At 43.9% G+C, this 22,546-nt stretch overlaps 1 protein-coding gene across 3 annotated transcripts in view; it reads left to right on the top strand.

The window, feature by feature from the left end:
* Positions 1–22,546, top strand: part of atrnl1a (attractin-like 1a) — a 237,858-nt gene that overhangs the window by 170,182 nt on the left and 45,130 nt on the right. For 2 of the 3 annotated variants that reach the window (XM_030441996.1, XM_030441998.1), the window contains one exon: positions 17,344–17,439. In XM_030441996.1, coding sequence (XP_030297856.1) covers positions 17,344–17,439 — 96 coding nt within the window. The remainder of the gene's footprint in view (positions 1–17,343; positions 17,440–22,546) is intronic. The other variant, XM_030441997.1, reaches the window with a different exon arrangement.

Below are 22,546 nucleotides of genomic sequence, written 5' to 3' on the forward strand. Positions count from 1 at the left end.
AGACATGAGATTGTCTTTTCCACTCGCAGCTCATTAACCAGCCTGTGACTGCAGCTGATGAGAATTGGCTAGTTTGCACAGAGGACATTAAGCCAATCAGACCCGCAGAAGTAGGATATTGAACACAATGTGATTATGATTGGTCAGGGATCAATATATAGCCTGTCACATCTCTCTGCCAAGGTAAATATTATGACTCTATAACCCCCCGATCTGACACTGTGATTATCTTTAAACTACCTTGTAGTCTGACGCCCGACTGAAGAGGCTGTCGCCTGTCAGAGCGAGATAAACATCTCTTTCCAAGAGAGGACGGTCATGATGTGCACCGACGAAGAGGTTGCATGTCTGGAACACAGTCATTTAAAGTGTTTGGTCGAAGAACCGACGCTGCGTCTAGGAAGAAAAATCTGATAAAAGCAGCTGTGGCAGGTGGTTTTATCGCTGAAACCAAGCGGCTCAATAACTGCAATATATTTTTCCAAATCACCATCCCGAGGTGCCTTTCACTCTTTGTAAAATAAGCTTCTTTGATCTGTCAAAATTAAAGGCTTTTGAGCCAAACAGAAAATAGCATAATGTGAGAAAATGGGTTATTTTTCAAGCGGGGGAACGATGAGGTGAAGCAGAGGGAGTTACAACAATGGGTTTGATATTAGTTAACGTCAGGCTGTGAGTAAGATGAATGGAGGCACATTAGTGGCGTGTTTATTAATGGTTCGGAACAAAGAAGCCGGCAAAGTTACTACGCAGAAACGCAATTTGGGTTTTTTATTTCCCTCCTCAGCACTAAAGATCTGCATTTAGTCATTTAAGCCTTCACAGGCCTGTTTTAAAGGGCCAGTGTGTGTCATTTTGTGATCATTTAAATTTGAGTTAGTCACAATTAAACATGCTTGTGGTTGGGGTGGTTAGGTGGGTCGTACGCTAGACTTTCCCATACAAGTTTTAGAGAACACGCAGGTTAACTAAAGTTGCTTAACTAACTTAAAGGGATATTCCGGTGTAAATTTAATCCATGATCTAACACACCGTGAAACTGTGTTAGACTCCCTCTCGAGAGATCAAGTTAGCAGACCGCTAATTTACGGAGTTTTATCAACCTCAGAAATGACCGCACGACAACAATACACTGGATCCAAATATAAACCGCCACCAAAAAGCCACAAATAATGCTCAGAACAGCACCAAACTTCAGCAACAGTACAAATAGGGTCTCAGCACATAGTCCGGGGCATCTAACCTCCGCTAGCTTAGCTGGATTTCTACTGAAAAGCTGACTAAATTTACCACTCTTCTGCAGCAGCTTCCTGTTGACGGGAAGTCCCGACGAGTCGATTACCGAGTGCAGTAGAGTTCCGCGGCTCATGGATGAAAATGTATGATTATGACTCCATGGAAAAGCAATCAAAGTTCATATGTGTCTTACCTGCCAGTTTATAACAGTTATTATCGAGAGCGGACAGGGAAAAGAGCGGAATTGAGCATTTCTAACTGCACTCGGTAATCGTCGCGTCGGGACTTCCCCGACCCGGAAGCTGATGGAGGAGAGTTGAAATCTGTTTTTAGCTTCCCAATAGAAATCCAGCTAAGCTAGCGGAGGTTAGATGCCCCGGACTATGTGCTGAGACCCTATTTGTACTGTTGCTGAAGTTTGGTGCTGTTCTGAGCATTATTTGTGGCTTTTTGGTGGCGGTTTATATTTGGATCCATTTACTGCAGTGTATTGTTGTCGTGCGGTCGTTTCTGAGGTTGATAAAACTCCGTAAATTAGCGGTCTGCTAACTTGATCTCTCGAGAGGGAGTCTAACACAGTTTCACGGTGATTTAGACCATGGATTAAACTTGCACCGGAATGTCCCTTTAAGTCCGGCCCCTACGATCTGAACTGGGTACTGTGTCGTTTCCACATCATCACTCCTCCTCGTTCTCCGTCTGCTTCTCGTTCTCCCTCTCTGCTCGCTCCACGTTCTCTTGTTTTGTCTTCACGCAGCACTTTGTCACCTGTACGTCTCTGTTTATCCACGGTTCAGGCAGCATTCGTATCTCTATCTCCATCTCCATATCTTCGCTGCCTCCTCCTCCTCCTCCTCCTCCTCCTCCCTCGTTTTCCCCCATCAAACACCTCTCTTCACCCCATTTCTACCCTGGCAAATATAGAACTTTATAGCTCCAGTGCTTTTTTTCTTTCTCCTCCTCCTTTCAAGAGCAACATAGATTTTTTTCCTGTTTGAACTCTGTGTGATGTGGAATAGTATAGCCTTATCACAGCGTGAATCTATCATCTTCTCTCTCACTGTTTTTCTTTACCCTGCCTTGCCAGCTACTTCGTCTCACAACATCCAGCCTGAAAGCCCCTTACCTCTGTTTGACTTGTGGAATAGTAAGCAGACACACACACACACACACACACACACACTCGTACGTACACACTGGAAGGGTTTTGTTGAGAAGTAAAGCTTTGTTCCAGTGGCTTTAACTGTGGTATTTTACCTTTTAGATGCTGCTCTGAATCCTGTGTGCCTTCTCCGTGCTCCGTCACTCAGCAGCTATTTCCTTTCTTTTCATGTTCCAACAGTCTCACTGTCATTGCAGCACCAGACCCAATGCAGAGGAACTTATCCTGTACTGTGGATAAATCCAGTGACCTCCCACTTAAATGAAAATATCGCCAGGGAAAAGGCATAAATGTGTGCGTAGACAGGATGGAGCTAGCTGTGTTTTTGGTCCATTCATTGGTCACATCCTCGGCTGCCAAATAAGACATAAGTACTAAATCATTTGGAAGTCCAGAACGTACAAATATGTGTTGAATTTTATGAATATTTGAATCCCATATTCCCAGTTTATCCCCTTGAATATAAACTTGTTGAACTACGAGTCAGCAGAGATCTGCAAAGCAAAACTGAGCAAGAAGAAAGTGAACAAGCTGGTCTGACACAAACATTAACCGAGTTTTACGAGCAGCGAAACCGGGAAGGTGGGAAATCTATTCAATCAGGGTTTTTATTCACCATCCATTGTTTTGGGAAGCGGAGCGAATCAATAATTTTGTGATTGTAACAGTCCTGAGGGACGGAAGATAGGAATCTGCTCAGATAATGAGCCGCGACTCAAAGCTGCAGGGCAACAAATTACAACAATACACACATCGCACACTGCTGCACACACACACAAACACACACACACACACACTGCTGAACTGATGAAGGGAGTGTGTGAGGACACCTGAGGCTTTCATCTCATCATCCACCTACATTTCACCTGGAAAGATCATCGAGGAGAGATTTCATTAATATAAACTGATTCTGATCAGATGTTCTTTTATTTATGGCATCTTTTGTTCACTTCTTTTATCATTATTAGGATAATTTCTTCGTTTCTTGTCTTCTTTTTCTCTGTTGACCAATACGCTACATGGCCAAAACTATATGGACACCCTTGTACTTTTCGTTTGAGTACAGCGTCCGACTCGAGACCTGTTTCTGTCTCGACATGACTTCCCCTCCCTTGCACAAAGCCCGGTAGAGAAACTGTGCTGAGAAAGAAAGAACAAGAAGCTTCCTCGCAAAGTAAACAAAAGTTCTGGAGAAGAAAGAATATTGTCTTTTTGCCAGAACACTCAGTATAAAAACCAGTACAGTAAATTGATGATGCAAATTAGTTCGCGCACAAACACAACCCCTTTCCCGACAAACACACGCCATTTGAAACACATTTTCGCACGCTCACACACCTTCCGTGCACACACACACACACACACACCTACACAGATGCATGATCAGCTCTTGTTGCATTGGTCTGATGGGGCCGACTCTCTAATGCCTCTACCCCGTATACTTAAGCTCTATGGCAATCTGCAATAGTGCTGTGCTGGCTTGTTTATTGGCAAAACCGTTGGCTTCTCTCACTCTGCTCTTGAATTGCTCCCTTCTCTCTCTCTCTTCCCCTCCACACTATCCCTCTACCTCTCTCTCTCTCTCCCTCTCCCTCTCAGAATATTTGTTTATCCCAACATTATTGACTTCTCCCACTCTGCCAGCTTTCCCTCTTGGACGTCCAATACCTCAGCCAAAGACACCGCTGGTTTTTCATTTCCACAGCTGGCACACTGCACTGAGAGAGGAGGCCCAGCAGGATCAGCGCTATGCCTAGATGTCTGAATTAGGCAGCCTGACACACACTTGCATGCACACACACACACACACACACACACCTCTATGTTGGCGGGCTCCAGATAGTTATCGATCAGAGATTGATTGACCGGCTCCTTGTTAAAAAGATCTCAAGATGAAGCCTGCAGGCTGGCCGGTAAAGTTGCTGACTCCTTGATCACGCACAAAATAAGGTGTTAGTTTACACGCACACACGCACAAACACACACACACGGTGCTCAGTTGATGAGTTGGATATATTGGCGAGCAGAGGCCATTGTTAATGAGACGGGGCCTTGTTGTGTTGAATAGTGCCGGGCTCTGCAGCTTTACACCCAGGTTTCACTGGCACTGAGAGAGACGGAAGGATGGATGGACAAATAAAACATGAAAGATGGAAAGACTGATGGGGAGGAAAGAGACGGAGAGCGATGATCATGCATGATTAAACCAAACTGTAATGGACAAACATTTTGTTCTAATGTCTTACAAGGGCCGGCGCTTTGCTCGCAGCAACTTCCCACTGGTCAACTTTCATTGTTAAAGGTGTACGCTTGTTTGATTTGGAGGAAATTAACTGATTGACTTCTCAGCGTGTTCAGTCCTCAGAGCAGACTGACGTTTGTTTACCCAAACCTAGTATAGACAGTAATAGCAGGTGGAAAGTGCACCATCAAAGCAACATCATGCATCATGGAGAGGGTCTTTCCCAGTTTTCATGTTTTTTGCAGCCACAGTAGGACGGGTTGAGACAGGAGATGTTCTGCTAAAAACACTGCTAGGTGCCACGAAGTCCTCCATGCTGGAACTGTAAAAGTCAGTCCTTTGGCCAAACAGATCCTGAAACAATCTCCAGTCATTGCACTGTTGGAATTTATATATATATAGATATATTCTGTGTTTCCTGGGATAATATCACCAGTTCACTGGTGTTCTTTTGAAACTCGAGTCTGCATGAAGCTGCAGGAGCCTGTGAAGTGCAGCCACAGACACAAAGGTTTTGATCTTAGTCTACATTTTGAAGAAACTCGAGATCTCACTCTATGAATGAACTTCTTTCATGTGCACAGACGAGAACTGGAGTTTTTCTGAAGAAGTACTGAGTGCGCTCTAAACAGCATATGTCCTTCAGCCTCTCTGTGTCCTTATAACTAAAAAAACATTGTAGTTGACACATTAAATGAAACGCAGCATGACAAAATGGAACTTTGTGTCGTATCTTTTGGGACAATCAGTTGTGTTGAACTGTTCCTTTCTTTGCATGAGCCCTAAAGTTGTTTCAAAGTGACTAAAATCACACTTGACAGTGAATTAGGCCCCAAAAGATTAAACATCTCCTCACATTACTATAATATGAAGATGTAATGATCTCATTAACAAAAGGTTTGCCTGCGTGGTGGTCAGCTCGCTGACACCCAATCAGAGAAGCTCTCCTTGACCTCAGGGCCGACAATCTCAGCCAACCTATCCCGCCTGGGGTCGACGCTTTGTCGACGCAATCTAATTGGACACACAGGGCAGGAAGTGGCAGTCAGTTGGCCCGTCAGCTGCGGAGTGTAATTGGTGGATAGGACGGGTGCCAGCCAGCCAACCAGAGAGGTCAGGGATAATGATTATGTGCGGCGTCGCCGGTGCAGGTGGGAATTGATGAACGTTAATCTGATATTTGATTAGTTTGTGGAGGGGAGGGCGGCGATCAGAAGGTAACACAAATTACACACACACACACACACACACATCATCTGCATCCACATAAACACTTGTGCAGTTAGTCACACTCATGCAATCAGTCACATACGCACACTGGAGCTCCTCTAGGGGCCGGGTAGACAGATGGGAGGTTGATGCTAATGGGACATGCGGCTAAATGGACTAAATGGACGGGATAAACACTGTTCCCAAGGAAACCAGAGGACTGAGGGTACGTGTGTGTGTGAGAGCGAGAGAGAAGGGCAGTGGTATACAGCGTATGTCTGCAGGCTCTGTGATTGGGGCCTTGCAGGATTTCGGACCAGCGTGCTCGCCGTTTGGTGCGTGTTTGTGTGAGGCTGCGGTCAAAGGGATGTACGGTTGTTTAAGTCTTGTAAATCAGGCTGTCAAGGCGATAATAAGAACCACCTACAGTTTTCTCTGCTGGCAGACGCGTCTATAAACACACACCTACACACACACACACATAAACACAAGAGCCTGAAGAGTTCATACTTTTACACGCAAATAAATCTTTTCACTACAATATTACAAACTATATTTCATCGAGCTTCTTGCTACACGTCCTAAGGCAAGTTTTTGTTGTTCTCCTCAGAGCCTGACCGATCCTGGAGTTTAGGGGCCGATGCTGATATGAGGCAATAAAACATTATCAGCTGACCGATATATCGATCAGACTCTCGTTCTTCTTTTATACTACTTTTATTTTGCCTACTTTTGTGTGTGTTACTTCCTAACAAATCCCTAACAAATATGTTGAACTTGAAATCTTAAAGAGATTTCCAACTATCTTACTATCATACTGCACATGTTTCCTTGAGTTCATCGTGGGAACCAGGCGACGACGGTGCGTGGCGAATTCACACACACCGATTTTGTTTGCACTTGTGAAACTTGAGAGTGTAACTTGAGTGTTAGAGGTGCCAAGTACAGCAGATTAACTCCAGCTGCTGGACTCCTATCAGTCATCTGAAGAAACCTTCCATGTGTGTGTGTGTGTGTGTGTGTGTGTGTGTACGCGTGTGTGTTGGCCTGTGGAGAATGTGAATGGATGATGGCTGTCTGAGCAGGCCAATGATGAGGGCTAATATGATAGGATATAATGGATGACCCCTGCAAATGTCCCACTTTTCTTCCTTCTCTCCCTCTCTCTCTCTCTCTCTCTCTCTCTCTCTCTCTCCCTCTATGTGTCTTTAGGTCTCTCGCCCTCTGTCTGTTAGCGGGTGGTGATTCAGTAGACCAGGTCACCACGCTGCTTAACACTACACTGACTACATTTGAGGAAAAGAAGGACAGACAGACAGAGAGACACTTTAACAGCCTATTCTTTTATTTTCCAGTGATCTGACTCTTCAGTAAAGCCTTGAGCCACTTCTGTCTCTATTTTGTGAATGTTTCGTCTGCCCAGATTCACATAAATTATTCAGATTTACATAAATCCGCCAGAATTGCTTTACGTGGAACAATTCAAAGCTTTATTTTCACAGTTCTTGTATACATTAGTGTCAGACTTTGTTTTTTATTTGCCGTGACAGAACTAAAGGAACAGCTCAGACAATTTGAAGTCCGTTTTTAACATGTCCATCAGGACATCCTTCATCTCCACACGTACAATATCATCATTGAATTGAAAAACATGAAAACAGGAGAAACTATTCTTTAGAAAATGGAAACAACTGCATTATGTTTATATCTGCAGCACATCCTCACTCCCAGCTTTTCAAACAGCAGCGTGGTCCTTCAGAATACGACTCTTTACCGACAGCTTCAGTGTCAGTTTTAACAGATTATGACCTTTGTTTTGTTGTCACATGGCTACAATTGCAGTTTTTGTGAGGTTTAGGCAGCAAAGCTACTCGATAACATTTGGGAAAAGGTCCTACGTTGGGTTAAAATAACTAGCTTCAGTCTTGTAATTTACAGCAACGTAAGCCACGTAACGTTCGTTTAACAGGAACCGTTTTTCCATTTTTTGCCTGGTGTTGATGGGTATGATTGTTTTTGTTATGCTGCTGCCTACAACATGAACGTATCCTCTTTTTATGTTTAGCTGTCACCCCAGCACAGCGAGCGATCCCGGTTTGAAAGGCAAATCGACTCTGTAATGTGTCTTTGCTGCCATGTTAGAACAAGCTGCTAATGCATACCGTCAAATCAGTCTCCCACGATTGTAGCCGGTCATTTTCCCTCTCTGAGCTGAACACAGAACATGAGAAAAATGGTGATAAATAACACATTTTGAATGATAGTAGCAGGTTTTATAGTCAGTAGAGACCAGGTTAATCTGAGGCCATAGTGGTTCTGCAGTGCTGTTATACATATAAGGAAAAGAGTTGGACCTTTATAGTATTTCAGTCCAGTCATTTCTACTTCAGATCTTATTGTAGGATTTTCTGACGGCGTTGTAAAGCAAACTGTCCGCCTCAGATGTTCAGGATCACTTCTGCAAGTGTTCAGTCTATCAGACTGTACACACATGAGCATTTCACAGTTTTGTTTCACACAAACCCAATTGATCTGGCCTATTTCAGTTCTGTTTGATCTGGATTATTTCTGCCTGTCTTTGTGTTGTCTTTTCTCCCGCTCCTTCTCTCCCCAGCCGAAGTGTTAGCAGTAATTGCCAGGCAGTTAGCTGTGAATGGGACTTATTGGTCATAATACAAGAGTGTGTCTGCCTTGTTCAGAGTAACAGCTACAAGCCACACGATCTATAAGCCTTTTCTGTCTCTCTTTGTCTCTTTGGCCCTCTCTAATTAGCTCTCCAAATCAATGGGGATTTATTCGACCACCATGCCAGGACACGTCGAAGATGTTCTGCTGTGATCAGGTCGTAACATCCCGACTTCATCTGTTGTAGCTGTTTTCAGACGGCTCCCAGACCAGACCGAAGATTGAAACATATATTAGGAGTTGCCTGTGCGATCTTTCTACCCTCAAGATCGTCTCGCTTTGTCCTTACCTTCATAATCCTGCTCTTATAAAATCCTGCAGCACTTAAGCACCTCCTCAAACTCTCATCTGTTCAGCCAAGAACTTGAAGGACCAGTGGTCACATTTCCTTCAACAAAGCTGGATTTAGATTTTGTCAACCATGTGAACCTTTTCCGTTCAATTTTAATTAATTTCTATCCATGTCCAGGCTGTACAGTTCCCTTTTACTTGAATCAAGTAATCCATCATGATGAACATCAGGACTACAACCAATAATCTAAAAATCTATGGCATGCATTTGAAAATGGTCGGAACCCAAAGCTAAAACATCCTGGTTTTGGTTCTTAACCTCTTAATGAACGCCTACATTTTAAGGTTCTTTTTCCAAAACGACATACCGAAATTAAAAGCATGACAGCTCCCACATAGTTTGAGACTCAGGGATGCGCTCGGTACCATTGGAAAGGTAACACCCTCAAGTTTTTTCTAGAAGTGTAAGTGTGATTCTATGACATACTGACACAGAGTTACAGAGGTTGGAACATAGGTTTTGGTTTCCGTCCAAACGCAAGGGTGTTCTTATGTTGGAACGGTGTTCCTTAAGGGGTTAAAAGAAATATCTCAGAATAAACTCTATAATTAATATCCTCCTAACCCCGTTAACTTGGTACTTAAAAGTTCTCAGCTTCAGCCTTCCAAGACGATGGCAGCTCTAGCTTGGATTTACAGCAGTTTTCATCCATCCATTTGTCCATTCGTCCCCTTACCCAGGCTAGGTCGTGGTGGATCTACCCTGCTAGAAAACTTCCAAAGAAAGAACAGGAAGCATCCTGATCAAATGCCACAACCACCTCAACTTTCTATGTGAAGAAGCTGATCCACTCCAAGCTCGGTCCAGATGTATGAGCTCTCAATCTCTCAGGCTAAGCCGAGCCACCCTACAAATCAACTCTTATATCTGCGATCTCACTCTTTCAGTCGTTACCCAAAGCTTGTAACCAAAGTTGAGGGTTGGAACGCGGATTGTCTTCCCTCCCACCTCGATGCTTTACGTTCGGCAGGTTCTAAACAGCTCCTACTTTGCCAAAACAATTGTAAACATGCTACTTCTGACGGAGCTTTGGAGCCGTGGCAGGTGATGGCAAGAAATCAAACGTATCATAGTTGTTGAGAAGGAACTCTAAACATTTTTGTATCATTTTGTAACTCCTCTTTACACCACGTCGCCCACTCCATCGTATTTCACAAGTTGTTGGTGACAGCTGTTGTTTCTATCATGAGCGCGCTGGACAGCAGAGACGTGGATTATACTCTGGAATACAGACAGGTTATTTATGGTTTTTGGTGAAGTCAAATTACACTCAGAAAGGCTTTATCGCGGAGCCAACACTGAATAAGATTCTCAAGTGCTTTGTCCAGTCCTGGAGATGTTTTTTTTTTTTTTATTTGGAAGCTGGTGTGGAGTGGTGGATCGTATCATACAAGGATATCTGTGGCCTTGTTTACTCTGCTCAGATCCCACTCACCGCATTCAGCCAGAAGACAAATGTCGTCTGAGAACCTGGCAAACATGCCGGAAATGAGATTTGTTATCGCCTCTAGATTGTGGCCTCACAGGCATACAAATTCAAGAAGTAGAGAAGTGTGCGGTGTGTGTCTGTGTCTGTGTGTGTGTGTGATTATCTGTTTTTCTGTGCTCCCACCTGTTTTGTCTGCACACATCCGACCAGACAAATTTGGCATTTTTTCCAAGTGTTTTTATGATGTAAATCCTGCAAGTTCAGCCATGTGTGAGTCCTTTTGTTGAGCAGCTGCATTGTATCAAACAAGCAGACCGGCGGCGTCTCTGCGGACGCTGCATCTGAATTGATTCATCCTTTCTTCAATAGCTAATATCGTGATTTGTGCCGAGAGGGAAAGCTGCAAAATCCTATCTGTCTCCAGTCACAGCAGCGCGCTTCAAAAGCCACATAATGAGGGATAATTGAAAACTTATCAGTATCCATCATTATTGTATGAATATGTATGTGTTATTTCTGTAGATGGGTATCATGGGGCTGCAACAATGCTGCACTCTCAGAGTGAGATACTGTGTTGTGTGTCTTTGTATTGCTGTTTTTGAAAGTGCGTCTTGGCTCCTTTCCAGTGTGTGTAACTATGCTTTTGATTTAGATATTGTGCTTCATGCTTTTCCAACCCAGGAGCTGCTGTGAGACAAAGTGCAGGATATGATTCTGAAGCAGCGATCGTAAATCTGAAGTAATCATTTATCTTTGGGGTTCGCATGTAGGTACATTTTACTAAGCCTCTGCTTCTTCCATTATGCTATCATAAGATCCCTGAAGGCGTATCAATCTCTGCAACTCAACACAGACGGCCCCCAAAAGGGGCACAACTCAATTTACTCCTATAGCCGGGAACCTTTCAACTCACTTTTTGTGACCGTGAACATTTCCATCTAAAAAATTGAGCTCCAACAAAACTGAGCCCGTAATTTGTTATGTCTCACAGAAGGATCCTATCCTGCTCCACGGACACTGAGAAGAAGTTAGATTCTGTGGAGTCACATAATGCTTGACCGGATTTTACATTAAAATAACATTTTTCCTTTTACTGTCGGCGCTGAACCGTAAAATGCACTGTCACAGTCACCCTTTTCATCTGCTCCTTCGCTTATTTGCATTTACTCTCCAGTCGCCCGGGAGATACCTTTTCAACTGTACTGCCGTCTTCGTTGGACTTTGAGAATCACAGTTACCCAGCAGCCATCAGTCCAGGGTCAAAAGAGACAACTGGGTTGAAGACTTCTCAGCAATTCCTTTAAAAAAGAAATCAGTTTCCAGCCACTGTGTCGGAGCCACGATGATGATTCGACTTATAGCGGCTCTCTCCGGCAGTCATTCTCACACTAGCCCCTTTTAGATAGAAAAGGTGGCACATTTGCAGCAAGGTAAAAGCTGCAATGTGCCGCCTTGTCTCTCTAAAACGGAGGTGTAATATTCCTTCTTTTCCAAAAAGCCGCCACTTGGCCGCCACTGGGGTAGGCGCAAACATGTGACGTGACGTGAAGCACGAAGTTGTGCGTGAACAGTGAAGCAGGTCGAATTTGTCTTCAAAATAAGAGCTTTACATTGCACCCCATTGGAGTTTAGAACTGGGTTGTTAGCAGGGGGCTTTTAATTTTAAAGTAGCGACCGTTAGTAGCTCGCTGCTTCAACAACAAGCGGACAACGAAGACAGCTACAGAGACCGAGGAGACGCTAGCATCTCCTGGATCTCAGCGGCTGTCCAGTTGCTCAACTTGACGTCAGCGGATGAAGTGATGGACTGACTGCTGTGATCAGCTGTTTCCTGGTTTTAAAACTCCCCGGCTGTGGGTCGCACAACAGTGCAGGTCATCGACACCTCCGCCCACCTCACGCAATTGCCAGCTCAGATTTACATAGCAATGGAGGTGGAAATAAGTGCACCCTCCAAGGCGTCAAACTGGCGGACCAAAACAGACCCCCAATTTACCGCCTTCTGTCTAGATCTGCAAACCTAGCCACAAAAAGGACGGCCAGATTGGCGGCTTGCTGCCCAGTATAAAAACTGCTATTGAGATGAGTTTTAACACTTCAGGTGGAACATGTAGTTCAACATGTTGAGACCTTCTGTTGATTTGGGAACAGTCAGTTAGAGTTATAAGCCCTGTCCAGAAATGGTTGTTCCCCTCGTATCTCTGATTAAAACATTAATCAGACCTAAACCTGCAGCCTGCTGTGGCATTGATTAAACCATCGAGTTAGTTTACAGACGGACTGGAGGAACATGGGCGCTGATGTTGCAGTACATCCACGGCGGGGGGGGGAACCGGGGCAGTGATGCTGCATGAGAAATGTGTTGTTAAGTAGTTCCACATCAGCACATTCTGCTGTGTGTCTGAGTCAGGTGTGTGTTCTCTGTGAATCTGTTCTTGTTTGTCTCACCATATATCTTTATTCACTGTGCAGCGTCGTTCTGCTCCGCACTCTCAAGATACTCTCAAAGTTTTACAGTCTAAACAAAGTGCACTACATGGTCAAACTACATGGTGTATGTGGGTATATTAATTTTATAGTCAAAGGCAACTTAACTTTCCTTTTTCTTTCTTTTTTGTCATGCAGGAAATCAAATCTCCCCAAAAATCTAATTCCAGTGAATAAGAGTAGATTCCTGCACATTTTTCACCTCTGCATTCATTGATTTAGTAAAATACATCAACATTTCTTGAGAAAAGTCTTTCTAGCTGAAACTAATCCATATTAATGTTGTAGATTTTTGTTTTTCTCTGCAGTACCGATAAGATAAAACTTTAAATGTTTTCTCTTTTCACAGCGCTGTGCTTATGCTCTGCTTAGGTTTAGGCACAAACCACTTGGTTACGGTTTCATCTTAAAATTCAAGTTTTGATAGCCACAAACAGCTGCACATGACTCGACTTCCATTTAAAAAAAAAAGTCAGTGTTTTGTCATCACAAACAGGGCTGGAAACATGTGCCGTGTACCTAATATGACACCGCTATCTTGGCTGAATCGACAACCTTTTTTTAACAAATTTGTCGATGTCACTCTTTTTCACTGGGATCATTTTTTACTTTATAGCCATCTTTGATTAAACATCTAATTCTCAAACCATTAGCATTCATTCGCTGTTACCTGCCTACAGGTATCTTACCCCATGCAGTCTCTCCCACTCCCACTGGTGTTGAGTCGGGTTGCAGGTCAATTAAATTCATCCACACAAAAAAACATTTCTTTGTGGAGTTTTCTTTTTCCACAAGGCACAGTCATGCCGAAACAGGAAATGATGCTTCCCAGTGAACGTGCTTTGAACACTGCGTATAATGTCATTAGAGTAATTTTGTATAGAAAATGAAAACACATGTGCTCCTCCTGCACTTCCACTCTGACGGTATTTGCCAACATACTTACTGCAATTAGGTGCAACAGAATATGAGATCCATGCTGCTGCATCATTCCCCCACAACTCTCCACCAACACACAAACAAACATACACACTGACGTGCACACAGACGCTCGCAGATGTGTCGACATTTCCACAGCTCTGCCCTCACAGAGCCGCTGTGGAGTTTAATTGCAGCCCTATGAGCAGCGAGCCACTCGTCGTGTTGTGAAACCTTTCATTTGCACTCGAGTGCATCCGAAATCAGCAAACTGCACATTACACAGATATATCCACTGCGTATCACAGGACTCGCAATTTGAGCTTGCAGGTGCTACTTTGGTTGCGGCGTGCTCTGTGAAGCATAATTCGCCGTGTGATTGACTTCATTGTTGCAGCACTCTCATTTTTTTGCTCCCGGCTGTTTATGCGTCGGTGTGTCCGGCGGAGATGGACGGATGAACGGATGGATGTTTGTATGTCATGCCTTCCCTCGAAGCTACGTAAACACAGGGACATTCAATGAAGATAGATAAAAAGAAATGTTTCCAGCACCAAACTGAAATCCTAAATGTTATTACTCTCTCTCTCCGTCCGACAGATACGTACCTAAAGCTCCGTCTCCTCCCTCCTCCTCCTTTTGTCACCCAGTTGGTGGTGCCTAGCGTGGCACTGCTTTGTTTACAGCACAGCAGAGTTAATTAGCCGTTGTATGGCTGATTTACGGCCCAACAGGCAGGCGGAGAAGATGGCCGCTGCCTTGTCCTTGTTGCCCACTCAAGGACTTGTCAAAGGGGGCATTAAACATACAACACATGCATGATTACGCAGACAAGTGGTCTGCTGGATCTGAATGAACATGTGCATTTGTATGTAAAGGCTCCATGCACAGCGAACATTACGTCTCCACGCACACTCAACACACACGTACACAAACTTGCATATTCACCAGACTCTAAAACTTTACGCAGTGCTGAGTATTGCTCCTGCTTTTTTTATGTCCCGACATAATTCCACTGTCTAGACTGATTTATCTGGCCCGAGCACACGCGCACAAATGTGACCCAGCTTACCTTGACTAGCTTGTCTAATCTCAGTAACACAGGAGCAGTGGCTGCAGGGAAGACGGAGCAGAGAGGACACACCTCGTATGACACCGGCGTTCACACGGATGCACCCACAGACTGTTTAAACACAGGTTAACAGCCTCGTGTTGAAGTTCTTATAATGAAAACTGAAAGAATGATGACGATACAAGGATAATAGCTCAGTTGAACTCCTCAGAATAATGAAAGCTTTCTCTGCTTGAAGTGATCTTTCATTGGAGGTTGGATGGTTGGATGATTTCTGTAGCTCAGGACGCAGATCGGTCATCCACCAATCAGAAGGTCAGCGGTTTGATTCCTGGCGCCCTGCAGTCGACATGTTGAAGTGTCCTTGGCGAGATACTGAACCAAAAATTGCTTCCGTGTGACTCTTCCATCTTCAATACTGAGTTGTGTTGTTTTGAGTGGTCATTAAGACTAAAAAGCGTTATATATTCTCACCCCTTAGACCTTGTAGATACGATGAATGATAAGAACGGGGGATATATTACCTCCTCTGAAGCTCAGAGCACACTGACAACCTTCCTCTCTCCCACGCCGCCTCACCTCGGCTCTTACAAATCCGAGCCGACATCAGCAGGAGGCTAACAGCGATGCTAGCGAGCACACGCTGTCATCTCAACAGCAGTTAGCATAGCCGTGACAGCTAACAAGAGAAGACATCACATTAGCTGGCAAAGGCAAGCGTGCGAGCGGAGCAGGTTGCCGCCGCCGCCGGAGTGCCTGACTGTGCTGATGTAGCTACAGGTGTAGTATTCATTCATGCTTAAAGAGTCTGACACTGGCAAGCGAGCAGCTGGCGGCGCGCTAGCACAACACCTGACAGCTGGTTAATGTCGATGTGTGCAGCCTCTCTCAGCAACAGGAGAGGACACGGAGATGCTTCAGTTTAGGGAGAGGGGAGAGGTAGCAGAGTGTGAAGGCCGCTGACATTTCCAACAGTGTGGATGTTACTATTATTCTTTCTTTTACTTACTGATTATCTGCCTGCTTTGTTGCTCTCTGTTCATCGTTGAACTCTCGCTGTGCTTTGTCTGCTTTGTTTGGTTATTTTTTGCTTTTTTTGTCTTTAGTTGTGTTAAATGTTCTGTTCCGTTCGTCCCGTTTCAAATTTTCTTTCAGGTCCCTCTTACATCCTGTTTGTGCTCCTTGTTTCTAGTTGCTGTTTTAATTATTTTCAGACTTTAATCGTATCTCTAGGTCATCATTAGTAGGACAATGAATAGCAGGGGAAACAAGAAAGTGGTGTTTTCACACATCCGGTTTCTGTTCTGCCTCCTCAGACTTCTTGTTCCACAGGTTTGTTGTGTTTCTCGGCACTTCCTTGCTTTACCTCACCGTGCCTACTGGCTGGATTATCCCACGCCGACACATGAAAGTTTATTTCATGTAATTCATCATTTTGAAAATCCTGTCTGAGTTTGTAAACACACTCTCCTCTGAGGTCCGGCAAGTTTCCGCTCCTGAACGGGTCACAGTCTGCTGCCCAGATTCTCCATCTGCCTTCTCGGCGTTGGTTTTAACCTATCAGAGAGCTGTGTGTGTGTGTGTGTGTGTGCTGCAACCAGGCAGATTTTTTGCCGAACAACAAGCAACATACTGATGATTAGAGCTTGGCGTATAATCAGGCAGGAATGAGTTTGTTTTTGCGTGGAACAGGTGGCCACCCCGGAGCTAAATGTAGAAACAAAACCCCATTAACATGTCTGTAGTGAAGTGGAAAAAAGCTGGGAAACGGGGCTTTCTGATGGAGAGAGACGAGGAGATGAGGCTGCGATGAGTGTGTTGTTTCCACCATATCTGTGTGTGTGTGTGTGTTGATGTGTGTGTGCGTGTGTGTGTGGGAGAGTTGGTGAGTTTGTTTTACTGTTCCCGATATGTTTTTAGTCTTTTTTTTATGTTCTGTATATCTGTGTTGTTTGTGGACCTCATGCTGGTAGAGGCCTCGCCGCGTTGCCTTTGTTCATCTGACATTTCCTCATTAATGAGGTCTGCCTGCCCTCCTCCTCCTCCTCCTCCTCCTCCTCCTCCACCCGTCTGACTCTCTCCGTCCCCCCTCCACCACCTGCCGATCCCCACTCGTCTTCGCCTTCCTCCTGCGCATCTACCAACACGATCCGCTTTGATCTCTTCTTCCCACTCTTCCCCCATCGCTCCTCCTCCTTTTATTCTGTTCTTTTTTCTCTTCTCTCCCGCTCTAGTGCCCTCTCCTTCCTCCAATTTGTTCCTTTTCCTCTCGTTTCTCCTGCTGCTTTTTTAACCCCCCCTTTCCTCTTAAATCACACATGGTTATCAGCTAGAAAAGCGGGCGTTTGCACTATTTGGCTTCTGGTTAAAACCTGCAGTCAAGATGGATGTGGAGGAGAAATGAGCAGCCGTTGAGCAAGGCATGTAATCTCCTGTAGGTCCCAGTAGAGCTGATCAGTAGCCGACTGTGAATAACAGTGTGTGTCTGTCTGAAAAACACTTTATTTTTAATTCAAAAATCTTTTTTTTCTCTTCCTGTTTCTCTCCGTAGCAGCTGATGAGAGAGCGGCAGCAGATGGCCAGTCGTCCCTTTGCTTCGGTTGCCGTAGCGCTGGAAGTGGGCGGCGACCAGGAGGAGCTGCTACAGGTCAGCAAAACGACAAAAACACGACACACAGAAAGACACACACAAACGGAAGAGTACGCACACAAACTCACGAGGGAAATGATTTTGTTGTGGTGAGGAAAAAACGCACAACACAGTCACCGAGGGCGGCTTAATCAGTGTGTGTGTGTGTGTGTGTGTGCAACAGGAGGCTAAGACACTGTAAACAAACTGGCTGTGCAACAAGTTTCATTCACCGGATGTCTGGAATTTAAGGCAACTTTTCTTGATTGAAATTTGTCGGTGTTTCGAGGAGGTGTTGGCCAATTAGTTCTCCTGTCAAGCTGAGTAGAGCTGAGGTAGGAATTATCTCTGGGTCGGACAATAAGAAAACAACGTCAGTCCCTTTTAGCCAGGTGTTGCAGAGTTTATTAGAGGACTAAAGTACATAAAGGGATGATATTATCACAATATTAACCTTTATAAAAACATGCAAAACAATGCAAATCGTTGCCAGGTCATTCTGGTTTCAACGAGACAAGAGAAGACGTCGGGATCTTTTCTGGCTAACGATAATTCATGCCGTCGTAAAAATATGTCAGCAAGCAACATTTGCGCTCTGTCAAATTGTTTTAATGTTACCACAGAAAGAAGGAGGATGCAAACCTGGTGAACTGACATTAAGCTTAATGATGTAATGTTAGCTAAAAGCCACACGTAAGCTAACCTAAGATGTGACTACAGTAAACAAAGTGCGATGTGTCCGTGAAGATCGCGGCTTCAGTATATTTGTGACTTTACATGGTCATGTTAGCTTTGAGGAGTCTTTACTGATGGTGTTCACGTTCAGCTGATGGTGTCGTCTACCACACAGCCTCATCCACGGCTGCTGTCATTGAGTCGTTTGAACAGTCGAGGTTCATAAAGACAGTTTGTCACCATCTGGTTTGCACAAAGCCGTCCCGCAGCGCAGAGCACGGCCAGGTCAACGTCAGCCCCCGTCAGCTCAGAAAGAATGGCAGTGGCTCCACCATTGTTTCCTGATTAGAAGCTAACAAACACAGAGGGCTGCTGTGGGTTCAGACCACTACAGCTGAGCACTGTGGGATTAAATAGTGTTCAGCACACGAACAAACAAACACAGAGTCGTCCAGCTCAGCTGAGGGTTCTGAATCATCACCGACCACATCAGGAGCTCTCTGCAGTAGATCGTGACTGGAAGCACCACCCTCATCCAGAAACAATGAGGATGCAATGTTTCTTTATACACTTATACAGAGCAGAGTTTCTAATCATACAACAAAACAGTTTGAACCACATCTGACAGTCAGCTGAAGCCAGAGGAGGAGCATTAGGAACAGTGACTCAGTCATCCCCAATATGGGTACAGATTTAATTTGGAACCAACAACAAGCAGTTTATAAAGACAGACAACGTGTCTCCACTTCCTGTGTAAGCCCTCAGGGGCAGGTGAGAATGTTCTTTTTGTGATCCATTTTCTTATTTCTAATTAAAAAAAAAATGTATAGAAAAGCGTGAATGTGATAAAAGTGATACAACTTTTTTTCACTCGAACTGAAAACATTTTTTTCATGTGGAGTCGAGTTTCCAACCTCTACATCCTCATCTTTATTCATGGCAACAATTTAGTATTTCATGTGCACGTTATAGCTATATTGTGGCCACAATTATTATTATTATTATTATTTTTTGCCATGTCATGTCTGGGGCTCTGTAGGCTTACAGAGTGTAAATGAGAATAAAAATTAGTTTTGCATATAAAAAAAAAAAAATGTTTTGCTTTAGATTTTTTAGGGTTTTTTTCATGTGTTGAATAGTGGAACAAAATTCCAAGAGAACGTGGATTTTTTATTTTTTTTATTTTTCATTTTCAGTTATGTATTTTTTTTTTCATGTGTGAAAGAGTAATTTCTTTTGAATTTTTACGTGGAATTGAATGATAAGAACATTCATAGGAGTCTTTTTTTTCGTGAAACAGATTTTTTTAATGTGAAAAAAAGTTTTTTTTACAAGATGAAGTAGATTTTTTTTCCTTGGGAAAGTCGTTTTTTCCAACTTCCATAAAACTCAACACAACTTGTTTTCTGTGCCAAAAATATGCATTTAATAACAGAAAATAAATCACTTTCACACATGAAAAAGACGTTTTTTTCCCGTTAGAATTTCCTTTTCATGAAACAGTTATTTTTTTCATGTGTGGAGCCAAGTGAAAAAAAATATTTCCATGAGAATTTTTTTTTTTTTTTTTAATGTGCGAAATCAAGTGATTTTTTTTTCATGAGAAACGTTTTCTTCATATGTGCAACCTAGCAAGAAAAAAAAATGAACTTAGAAAGTGGATCACCAGAAATAAAAATTCTCTCTTCCATAACTTCCTGAATAGCCTCAAGGAACTTTAAAAGGAAGGAAGAGTCATTACGTCAACGAGTTCTTCCATTCTTCATCAGAATGGCAACAATTTAGTATTTCGTGTGCACGTTATAGCTATATTGTGGCCACAATTATTATTATTTTTTTTTTTTTTTTACCATGTCATGTCTGGGGCTCTGTAGGCTTACAGAGTGTAAATGCGAATAAAAATTAGTTTTGCACATGAAAAAAAAAAAACAACAAGTGACTCTAGATGATGTTGGGTGGGAACCTCAGGCATGGATTTCCACAATAATACAACATGATAACAACTTGTAACCTCCGGTGAGCAGGTGCACACAAACACAGCTCAACAGCATCCACATTACCCCCGCCAGGAAGTCCTGACGTCAACAAAGAATGAGGGCTCAAAGGAGAAAGTGCAGCTGGTTCCACAAGCCCACTGTAGACTGAGCCGTCCTGTGTGGGCTCGCTCTTTGATTCTCCAACATGTTGGCAGCTCACCTTCACCCACCAGCCCTGAAGGGTCCTCATGAGGCATTGTGGCTGGTGGAGTGTGGGCCCTGAGAGAGGCTGCTCATATCAGCCTCTTGTACAAAGAGATTACAGGGCACACGCTGCAACGCGACAGCGGCACTTTCCCTGAAATGGTAACCATCAAATCAGATGTGCCCTTCTCCTCCGGCGGCAGACGCTGGTGTCACCTTTATTTTGAGATGCCTGTTCTCAGAGACGTATGCGTGCAGGGTTTAAATGAACAGAGGGAGGTGGAGCGATGATGGTGTGATGTTTTGTTGGCAGGTAGGTTTGGTGACTAGTGAGATGTCTGCAGGGTCACTGTCTGGATGATGTCTGGAGGAGGAGGAGGAGCTGAGCAGACAGAAGGAAGGTTATTATTGTATTTACCTACATGGTCGCACTGCGTAGTTCTAAATTGTTTAGTGATAAATAACTATGATGTCATCACAGAAGCCCCATGAAACAGCCAAATGGAGCACTCGTCTCGTTAGTCCGACCTTCACTCGTTGTGGCTCATTTTGGGCGTATTAATAGTCCTGATAGAGGCAATGCATTATGGGAAGTGAACTATTACCCCTGACCATCTCGGTCACCCTCATCTAAAGCCACAGCGGAGCCCGGTGACAGATGTTGCAGGAGATTTGCGGCGCACGAGAGGTCGAGAACAATCGCCCTCATTTATCAGACGACGTGCAAACACGTGCGCATGCTTAGCTTCGTTTAGATAATTTGTGGATCAAGGTGAACGTCAGTGAGCTTCATACAAAACAGAAGCTGATCGCACAATGCAAAAATATTAACACTGGACATCTAACACAACAGAAATGCATCGTATTCAATTAACTGCTGGATGCAAAATAAATGTTGCCAATGTGCGTTTCTGCAAACTACAGATACGTTAACATTTTACGTTTCTTTATGTTGCATTTTGTTATTTTCAGTTTTAAATGCTGTCACAACACTGTGCTAACGGTCGAGTTAGGTTTAGCTATAAAAACCACCTTGTTATGGTTCATAAAAGATCTTGTTTTGGCTTAAAATACCTTTTACACGCTTACATTGTTGAAACGCTTTCTCAAACAATAATCTTTTTACAGTGTTTAATGAGCAAACAATGCCTCAATCTTTTTAATCATCGCACTCACATAACTAATTACTGTTTCTCCTGTGTGTAGATTTCCTCTGAAGCCTCGAATAGTCTTTTAATTCGGTGACATTCACCAGTTTTGAGATATTTTGTCAAACGTGTTTTAGAATTCCACCTCCACGTATCTTTTGTTTGAGGTTTCATCTCCTTACACGCTTGGAGCTGAAGGTTACAGACACAATGGTACGGGAGGCTATCTGCACACGACGCTTAATTAGTTTGAGCTGCGTTCTGACCAGGTTGGGCTCGGCTCAGTTTAGTTCGGTTTCCTGAAAACCTCAGGAGTGCCTCCAGCTTATCTCCGCCTCAGCCTCCGTCTCCATTTCACTCCTGAAGGTGAGAGACAATAGGGCAGAACGCTATCTTCACACCGAGGTTAATTACACAACATCTGGTTCATAGTCGAGCATGCAGCTTAACAAAATTGTGTAATGAATGAGGGAGAGGGAACATTTCCACGCCGCTCACACAGAGCAGCCGAGCACGGTCAAACACATAGAGTCATCATCGCCCCATTTCATGCCACGTTTAGACGGCGAGCCGGGAAACACAACACCTGTTGTTTCCACATTCACACACTGATTTGGTTCCACGAGGTGTGTGAATTAGACAGGATATAATACATACGAGGAGATAATGGAATGGCGAGGCGTGTGGTGAGATGTGACGGTGGATTAATGCTTGAAAATGAAAATGAGTTCTCAAAATCCACAATCTAAAGAAAGGAAATCAAACAGCAGACTCTTCCCCTCTCACTGGATATACATTGTTTGGCTCGTCGGGTTTCTATCACTCTTGAGGTTTTCAGCAGCTTTCGCTTGTAATCTACACACATCACTTCAACCACTTGCACCATTTACATTGTAAAGCCGGAGCTGGATCATTGTAGAGCGCTCTGCAGGAGGACGGCTGAGCCGGCTCTGTGAAGTCTTCAGTGCTTTGGTGCCGGCGACAGAGACACACAGAATTTAAGAGGGGGAAAAAAAAAAATAGTGTGATTTGAAGAGGCACAGTGAAAAGGCTGAAGTGTAGTGACTGGATGAATGAGGAGAAGTGGGAGGTAAGAGGAGAGAGAATCTGGCTAACTCAATC

This window comes from Sparus aurata, chromosome 15, assembly GCF_900880675.1.
Source record: "Sparus aurata chromosome 15, fSpaAur1.1, whole genome shotgun sequence".
Lineage (NCBI taxonomy): Eukaryota > Metazoa > Chordata > Actinopteri > Spariformes > Sparidae > Sparus > Sparus aurata.